The sequence below is a fragment of the Penaeus chinensis genome, chromosome 21 (assembly GCF_019202785.1).
Source record: "Penaeus chinensis breed Huanghai No. 1 chromosome 21, ASM1920278v2, whole genome shotgun sequence".
Classification (NCBI taxonomy): domain Eukaryota; kingdom Metazoa; phylum Arthropoda; class Malacostraca; order Decapoda; family Penaeidae; genus Penaeus; species Penaeus chinensis.
Window position 1 is genome coordinate 27,793,618 of NC_061839.1, and position 10,000 is coordinate 27,803,617.

The 10,000-nt window shown below is 39.0% G+C and overlaps 1 protein-coding gene across 1 annotated transcript in view; it reads right to left on the reverse strand.

Annotated features, from left to right (window-relative positions):
• Positions 1–238: 238 nt before the first annotated feature.
• LOC125036577 overlaps positions 239–10,000 on the reverse strand; it is a 44,197-nt gene continuing 34,435 nt past the window's right edge. Inside the window, exon 10 of the mRNA XM_047629289.1 lies at positions 239–1,079. Coding sequence (XP_047485245.1) covers positions 852–1,079 — 228 coding nt within the window. The 3' untranslated portion in view covers positions 239–851. The remainder of the gene's footprint in view (positions 1,080–10,000) is intronic.

Below are 10,000 nucleotides of genomic sequence, written 5' to 3' on the forward strand. Positions count from 1 at the left end.
CCTTGGTGGATAAACACTTGTGTAGCCATTTATGTATCAACAAAATTAAAACTAAAATCACGGTGGACGTGCCATATATACTACCCTCCCAGTAACTGAATAAGGTTATTCTACATCTAAAATAGATGCATTCTATAAAATGCTTGTGTATGTACGTACCTCTTCATAATTTCTTTAAAATCAATATAATGCAAAATCTTGGTGTAGCATCACTCTGTAAGACAAATCAACTACCCCGTATGTGGCTATTGATTTATTTGTAAAAAGAAAAATATATATAAAATGACACTTGGAGGAGACTCTTACACCTAGGAAACGATTGCAATACATCTAAAATATACATAACAAAGCCATGCACTACTCTCACCTATAAAATTTCATGTCACTACTACTTCACTCATACACTTTCTGAACTCCGACAGCAGTTTAAACTGTCCAATTTTAATGGGTAATAAATGTGACTGTAGATCCTGCAAATTTCAAGCACAAGAAGTGATCTCCATAAATTATTACAGAGTTTACATATTCCATTTGGTTTCTTAAATGAGCTGCCCATTTCCCTAGACATTTCTTTGCTTTTTTTTTCTTCTTAGGCTACAAATACTCAAAATCCTATTATAGTACAAATTATGTTTAATAATAAAGCACAAGCAAAAACTTATTGGTCCTTGAAAGCCTCAGCTACTTGAATTTTTACTACACATCCTCTTCCTATACTGCCTTTGCTTTATAAGCATGTAGCCTGTGATGTCTTTTCACCTCATACTTCAGACATGACAAAAACTATAAACTACATGATGAGTGCAAGTTGAAACATACAAAAATGGTCCAGATATATGATCTATTATCACTCAAGACAAGTCATCACTTTTCAATTCCTCTTCGTCATCATCTTCACCATCTTCTTTACCGGACTTTTCATTATCTCCTTGTGATGAATGTGGACGATTACTAAACAATGGTGGTGTAGCTGGGCCACCTCCTTCAGTCCCCAGTTCACCACGAACCATTTTCTCCAAAACAATTCTTGAAGCTTTTTCTGATACATCTAAAGTCTTCAAGAAGAATTGACGGCAAACCTGAGAAGAAATATTATATGTAGATTATACATACTTGGCCTATGGTGTTAAAATAAAAAGTTAATATAATACAGAATATTATATAAATATAAACTATAAACATAAAGAAAGAAACCAACAAAAGCAAAACTGTAGGTGACAGATGATGCTCTATTGCACAAAATTTTTTTTTACTAAATATAAAAGTAAAAAATCTAATATGACCAAAGTATAACCTAATCATGCTGGGTGATATTCTATCATACTATGGTGAAAGACTTGCTGATGTTGGGTGATGACTTATCACATCAGAAGCTCATTTCCTGGTGGGGAGGATGACGGCTTATGAGTTTGGCCTTGGGCCAGACAACAAGCTCAATGTGGAGTGGTATATACTAATGCACCCTGGCCTCCCCAATTTTTACTTAAAATTTTTAACATAATGAATGGGTTCACTATAATGCAAATTAATATAAACCCATTTATCAAGCCGTGGCAATATTTATATTTCATTCAATTTTACTCCTTTTAACCTGTTATATACAGGTGGCTTGTATATGGACCAAAATCTGACAATAGGCTTCTTGAGTAGTGACTCTCCCAGGTGTGTGTCTTTTTGGCCTAGCCCACAGGAGCACTCATGCACACTATGAAGACACCTTGCCTCCTCTTTGCTATGCTATTAGCTCTTATTCTGCATATGTTGTTTTGCCATGTTCCAAGGCCTATATTGTCGTTTGTTTTGCTGCAACATGGTAATACTGTTTTCGTTGAGCAGACTCTATTAACTCTCCGGGTAGTATACAACATCCTGTACCAGCAGTCAAGTTGGGCAATAATGCAAGAGCCCTTTTCTAAAGGCTTATTGAGTTTAATCCCTTCCAAGAGTTGTGAGCACTCACAATGAGACTTCCCTGACACCTTCCACTCGGCAATAATATTTCATGAAGACACATTCCTGTCACCCAGTCCTCAGCCAGATTCTCCCCTGATGACACATTCTTGCCAGCCAGCCAATTTTTTTTCACGATGTGACATCCGCCATGTCAACTGGATCCAACAGTTCAATATATTTCTATTTCATTTCCATTAATTGTTCTGGAAGAAGCTGTTTACCCTTTCCTTTATTGTGCTGGCTTCAAGATATTTTTAATGGTTTTAGAACTGCATAATAATACTCATGAGGTGCAATAAATCACAGCTGCCTATGAAAAAAATATCAGGGTCTGGGAAAAGATTGCTCCATGTCTGGTTCACCTAGTTCCCCGATATCATGCCTAACCCTAGCCAAATTAATGATAATCCTGGACTTGAATAAGGTTCCAGAGTCTGATAGCTCATTGCATGCTGAACAGTGGTGGACTTGTTTGGCCATGGCTACTTTTTGATACTAAGAGAAATAATCCTCAAAAGTAGTTTTAAAGCCTCCTTTCAGCCACATTTCTTAAAGCTCCAAGGGCTCATGTCACAAGTCACCATTGGATCTGGCTGCGTCACGGCAATCACATCAAAAATCCAGGCATTAGGTTTACGTGAGCAGCTGCTCTGCCAGGTGGTTGCTTGTAGGCTGGGCACACTCAAACAAGTGTGCACGGTGGTAAGACTCTATGCCTTCAATTTGCAAAGTTATTTACTCTTTTTACGCATAAGCATTTTTAGACTTTTGTCTATTTTCCATGATAATAGTTTTTTGTCTTTGCACAGACTCCAATCATGTTTCAAAGAAAAATAAAACTATGTGACACTATGTTACTTTTGTCATTTTTAATTTTTTTTTATCTAATATTAAATTTTCTGTAAAATAACTTGTATTGCCGCTCACAGCGCCAGGAATACAATAGTGTTGTATATAGAGCCGGCACTCTTCTAGTCACCACTCATAGACATTTCATTCCAGACTCATACATCGATGGGAATAATGTAAAATTGCCAAATGAGTAAAATAAACCTTCTAATAGGTTTGTGTACTCATAGCAAGTCTTTTCCATCACCATGTTACATGTCAGAGGTTGTAGAGTGTTATAGGATAGTATGGAAGTGAAATGGGTAAAGAAGGGCGAGCAATGGAGTATGGCTGGGATTAGTAAAAGGGGAAGTGGTTAAGTGCAATTAGATCAATGAGAGTCTCTATGTATGTGTCTGAGGAAGGGAAAGTAACACTGTCTGAGGAAAACTGCAAGAGAGCCATTATGAAACAATCAGTGGGTAATATGGGTAGAAATGGTAGTTGGAAAAGTATCAGGAAGAATGTCAGGAAGAGAAGGATCGAGAGAAAGACACTATCGTGACATAAGGGAGTCACACAAGTATTCAGTTGGGAGTGCTATGGATAATAGGGAAAGAAGAGGGAATGGTGCACATGGAGAAGGGGAGGATGGGGTGTGTTGGAATAGAAGAAAGAGATTGGATGGTGGAAGAGGGAGGTTGATGTAGAGGATGGGGTAGAAGATGGGATGGAGAGTTTAGCTTGTCTTGTGCAGTGAGTTGGGCAAGGAGGCAGAGAGGTAGGTACCAGGGAGTGTCTGGAATAGTGGAAATTTGGGTGTCTTCTTGCCACTTGCCACTTCAGATTCAAACTTATAGGTAAGGCAACCCCTATAAAATACAACTAGCACACGTGTGAGATTGTACAGATCACTTATGACTAGATTGGGCATAGAGAGGGAATCGGGCTGTGGAGCAGCAATGTTTGTGGGATGACCAAGATGCCAATAATTCTGACAATGATGAGGAGAGGTTGATATGGTAAAAAAAAAAGAGAGAGGGACTCTCTGACATTGTAAACATTAAAGAGGAGGTTACGTCTACAGAAAGTAATTTTGGCAATATTGGTGGGGGACTTTCGACAACCTCTAGGGGGGATGGTGTAGCACTGTACTGTTTCTCAATCAAGAGTCCATGAGGCAGGCGAGCAAGTCTTCTCCACAATATGACCAATCCTTCTTGTAGACAGGGCAGCTTTTTTTTGGAGATGGAGACATTTCCAGTACAAGTATTGTGGGAGGGATGAGGTTGGGCAGGAATGGAATTGTCATTGAAGACAGGGTTGATAATGATATAGCTTGGGATTCAGATGTAACTGTGACAAGGTGGGAACAATCTGGGCAGCTGCTGAGAGAAACTTGTTTTTGGAGGCTTGCTGGAAGAGGAGTGTTGTCAGAGTAAGGGGCTGTAGGTGAGATTACAAAAAAATCGATCCCAAATGGCTGGGCTGAACTGAGTACTCAAGATATTTGTAGAGGAGGGGGTAGTAGAAGGACAAGGATGTGTGGAAAAGGGAGTAGTGTTGAGAGAGGTAGTATTGTGGAGAGGTGGACAATAAGGTTGAAGAGTAGTAATAGGGGAGGATGGGGTAGTAGACGAAGAAAGTTATGGGGTGGAAGAGATGAAGTAGTGGATGTTGGGAGAGAAGAAATGTTTCCTGCAGATTAATTATTGACCTGGAAAGATGATTTGGACTTGACTGATGTGATAGTAGGTATTGAGGAGGGGGTAGTAGTATCAGTGTTCAGAATCGTGGTCAAAGGAGTCTGGGATAGGGGAACCGGAATTGAAATCACTGGGGCTATTTGATAAAGGGGGTAAGCCTTAATGCCCCTATAAATGGTACAAAGTCTTCATTACTGGCCATAGTAAGACTAGGATATGTTGGGGAGAGAAACAGTCCACTCCTCAGGGTCCCCTTGAGGGCAAGGGCTAAACAATTAAATGGTAATACCAAGCCCATGGCTCCCCTAAGCCATCCATGACTGGCACAAAGTCAGCCTTTCATCTTTTCATCACTGCTCTCACACCTTAGGAAGTGGATAGTTGAAGGGGTTAAAAAAGAGAAGGAAAAGAAAAGAGGAAGAGGATAAGATCTTGTAAAATTAGTCAAGTCAGGGCCTGAGGCCTAATGCAGGGGCGATTCACAGCTCTGAATCCTTGTCTCCATCTCCATAGCCCCTCACAGCAACAACGGGTATGGGATTGGGGGGATTAGATTGCCTGGTGCAATGGGTAAAGTGAGAGGGAGGGGTAGGCATCGGGGAAGGGTAGAGACTGGATTTAGACTGGATGAGGAATTTGACTTGGGGAGAGAGGAACTAGAGGAAGTAAGATGGTTTGGAGTGGAGGGATACTGAGACATCTTGAGATGGAAGGGGAGCAGAGCGAAGGACAATCTGGGAGTAAGTCGAGGGAGGAAAACTTCATTGCCGTGCTTCCTGTCTGACCTCATGTAGAGTGAGGCCTAGTTTAAATATGGTAACTGCTACCTCAGATTCGAGCCTGTAGGCAGGGCAGCTCCTATAAAATACATTATAGGGGCTACCACAACTGGCACACATATGGAACTGAATAGAACAATCTGAATGGTCATGACCAGGTTGGGGCAGCAGGCTGTGGAGTGACAGTGTTTGGCTGGGTGGCCAAAGAGCCAAAATTTCTGACATTGACAGGGAAGGGGTCAATATAGTCGGACTGGGCAGGAGACTCCACCTACATAACCTTAAGGGGGAGGTCATGTCGACAGATGCTTATCTTGGCAATATTGGCATATTCATTTATTGAAAATGGTAACAAAAAGTGTTAGGAATGAGTTGATGATTAGGGTAAAATTACAGGTTAAACGGTACTAGAGGAGAGTATGGTAGTGAAAAGGATAGAGAGGGGAACTGATTGGGTATAGTATAAGGTAAAGGCTGTTAGATTGGGATGGAGTTAGGGGAGTAGGGAGCATTATAATGAAATATTGTGGAGAAAATGGTAAAAATTAATTTAATGATTGGGATAAGTAGACAGAACAAGGGGATGAAGAAGAGGAAAAGGAAAGGAGGAGAAGAAAAGACCATGCAAAATTAGTTGAGGCCAGGGCTGAGGACCAAGACAGGGGTGATCCCCCACTTCGGGCACCAGTCCCCGTCTCCTAAGGTAGTGAGCAAGGAAGTGGGGGGGCAATATTGGTGTAGGACATATGTTGGCCTCTGGGAGGAATGGTATAGCACTGGACTACTACTGCATCAAAGTTGAGAAGCAAGTGGTTTTAACAGTCCTTGTCATAGACAGGACAATCAGTAAGGGAGATGGAAACAGTTTCAGTACATGTATGACGGGAGGAGTGAGGCTGGGCAGGAATAGTGAGGTCAGTCAGATTAGATACTGTATGAGCTTAAGATTCATATGTAACTGTGACAAGGCATGAACAACAGGAATGACTGCAAAAGGAAACGTTGCATACTTGTTTTTTAAGACAAGGATATTGTCAGAATATGGAGCTGTAGGGAGAATCAAAGAATCGCTCCCACTTGGCTAGGCCAAAAAAGGTACTCAAAAGGTTTGCAGAGATGGAAACAGTAGGAAGATGGGGTGGTATGGAGAAAGGTAATAATGTTGAAAGGAGGAAGACAATAAGGATGAAGAGTAGTAATAAGGGAGAGGTACCGGTAGACAATGAAGAAAACTGTGCAATAGGAGAAGGAGTGGAGGAGGTTGGGAGAGAGAAAGGGGTGTATTCTGGAGGTAGGTGGATGATTCGGAATAGATTGAGGTGAAAGCAAACATCGAGGAAGGGGTTTTAATATCAGTGGTCGGAGCCATGTTCAAAGTAGAGGCAGGGGTTGGGAAACCATTGAAATCAAATTTAGATAAGTTAGCTGATGATGGAGCAAGCCTTAATGCCTCTAATAAGGGTAAAAATCTTTATTATTGGCTATGGTGATCCTGAAATAAATGGGGAGAGGAAACAGTCTACCCCTCAGGGTCCCTATGAGGCGTAAGGCCAATGGAATACTGTGCCCATGGCTCCCTGAGGCCATTCATGATTGACTTCACATCAGCATAGCTCTCACACCTTAGGAAGAGGACACAAGAAGGGGATGAAGAAGAGACGGAAAAGGAAAGGGGGAGAAGAAAAGACCATGCAAGTTGAGGTGAGGATTGAGTCCAAGGTTGGGGTGATCCCCTACATGGGGCCCAGTCTGTCTGTGTTTCTAATGCTTTCTGGCAGACCACCAAACAGTCTTAGCCCATCAAGAAAAGAACCTTGGCCACACATTTTTCTTTCCTGCCTGAGTGAGTTTCTTACTTTGATTTCCCTTCCTCTACTTCTCTTGGATTTGGTGCCAAGTTTTCAATTATACACATATAATGAGGTATCTTTCTTTCTGTCTTTGTAAAGAGAAAAGCTTATTTTAGACCTGCCACTTGCCGAATTTTTGGGTGACAACTTTTGAACCTGCTTTAGCAATATTATATCTTTTGTGAGACTTGGATTCCATACTTGGCACTGATATTCCAATCTTGGAATCACTAGTGCTTTCCATAATGGCAGTAGATGTTCTGGAACTTTTGTCCAAAAAGTTCTCATCATCAATCCACTCTTTAACTTTTCCTTTACTGGCAGCCTGCTCAATGTGGTAAATGAGACTGATATCATTACTCAAGAACAGAGATAGGTGTTTTACAACTGCCTTTTCTTTGATCTCTATTCCCTCAACAGAGTATGAACATGATCTTGGAACTCCAGTTGGACTATATCATGTGATTTTTCAAATTTATCATTAGTGAAGGTCATATTGTCTTCAGTAGCCCATTTACAAATGGCATGCAGGTCTTCTCTTAGTATGTTTTCATCCTCTATCAAATTTAATGGTGTACTCATCTGAGCATCAATAGCAAAAGAAAAGAACCTTGTGTTTAATATCTGCATTAATGTCCCTAATCACAATAAGAAATAACAGCCTTGTGGTAATGCACTTCTAACAGTTATTCATTAATAATTATTTTTGGCTTGCAATTTGTTAGCAAATCATACATCCAAATCCTTAATTTTCCTCTGATTCCAATGTCCTTCAACCTACAGAGTAGAATTCCTTGGTTGACTTTACTGAAAGCTTTTGCAATGTATAAATATATTACATCAACTCAACTAGGTCTCTTAGTACATGTTGGCATTTGAGCCAGACAAGATCTGCCCTTTGTAAAATCATGCGGTCCATGGTTTATCTTGTTTTCTTGTTCTACGTACTGAACTTTTTTTTCTTACTACCATTTCAAATATTCTTATTAGGCGAGATGTTAGTGTCACTGGTTTGTGATTTTTAGCTTGGCATTTGTCTCCATCTCTATAGGTAAGGATTATGTTTCCCTCTTTCAGTGGGTTTGGGATGATTCCCATATCTAAGTATTTCCTTGACAGTGTTACTAGGGGCTTTACTATAGTTTCTTTACATTTTTTTTTAAGATTGCATGAATTTCATCAGGCCCAGCTACTGAGTTTGTTGCAGTGTCTTTTATTTCCTCAGTAATGACTCTTTCATTGAGTTACATAAGAAAGGCTTTGTGTTTCATTACTATTAACTCTGTAAGTTGATCAGGGTCTGTAACTATTGCCTCTGTTTAAGGAATACTAAAAACTTCTTCATGTTGCTCTTTGAGGAGTCTGGCCATTCCATTTGAGCCAGTTATAAAGGCACCCTCATTTTCAAGCAGTCCAATATCCACTTTTTCTTTTTAATTTGTTATTGGCATGAGAGTAGAAATACTTTGCATTATCTTTTATAGCTTCAACTGCTCTTTTTATTTCATTCTTTCTGATTATGTAAGGACTCTTTTAACTGATCTACTTCCTTTATATCTGCCTTAATCCTTTCTTTTATGTCAAGATCACTTGTCATATTTAGCTTTCTTACTTTATTATTATTTTTTCAACAGTAGTTTTTGTGATTTAAATTTAGTGATTAAAGGCTTTTACCTGTCTCTACTACTTTGTGTTTTTTACCTACATGTTTTCTTAACTTAATGTTGTGCTTAACCACAAAGGAATAAATTAGTAGCCCTCGTAACCCTACCTGATTTCACCTTTCCTTGAATGGGTGGGATTTTTTTTTTTATTTTTTATCAATGCTATGAATATTAATGGTGTTATTTTTATTATAGTTATGATAATTACTATAATGTTATTGACATTAGTAATTGCAATATAAGATAACATAAAACATTTTCGAAAATCAAGGAAAAGGGTAAACAGGTAAGACATGTAGTACTCATTGGTGACTTAGTACTTGTGGAACCATCTCTGTGTAAGAACAATTAATAAAATAAACTCACAGTGGGCATGGCATGAACGTACATGCCATGCCTGTCAGTTTGGGGTTAACTTATTTTATATATCTTCAATGATGGTGTGGCTTGACTAAACTGTATAGGTATGATGATATACCTCCTCTACCATAAAAACAAAAACAAGGACAAGGATGTTATTCTCTCTTTTTGGAATTTTGATAATTTGATTAAGGTAAAAGTTCTCCACTAGATCTAGAAACAACTATGCTTGTTCTGTTTCATCTCTGGTAGCATTTGCCCCTCCCAATTTGCCTCCCAAGTGATGAAGGGAAAATTTAAGTCACCCATTATTGAAATACCTTCAAATTCTGCAATTTTAAAGCATTTAATGCTTTGCTAAATAAAACTTTACTCAAATCAGGTGGTCTGTATATAATAACACATAGTTCTTGTGTGTCCTTGGTCAAAACTCTTAGTACTTTCACAGTGTTATTTGAATATTCTATCTTGTGTCAGTTTTTGCTGTAAGATATTTTCAGAGTAAAGAGCTACACCATCTCTAGATCTAGTGCTTTTGTCTTTCAGTATCATATCAAAATCTTTTATTTTAATTTCTTCATCTTTTATGTCTTCATTTAAGTGTGTATCTGTGAGAACAATAACTGAATAATTGTTGACATTTGCTATATCCTCTTGGCAACTTACTTATATGTTTGATTTGTTTTAGGGTATAAACCTTGAATGTTTAATAGTATGAAAGATTCTAATGTCTCATTTCTTTGAGTGTCTAAATAATTGCTTGATGTCAAAGTTGTATCTTTGCTTAACCCATTGTCGACAGGTAAAGAAAATTTTTAAAAAATCTACGCTCTGGCGAAATGCGGAAACGCGCCGACTCT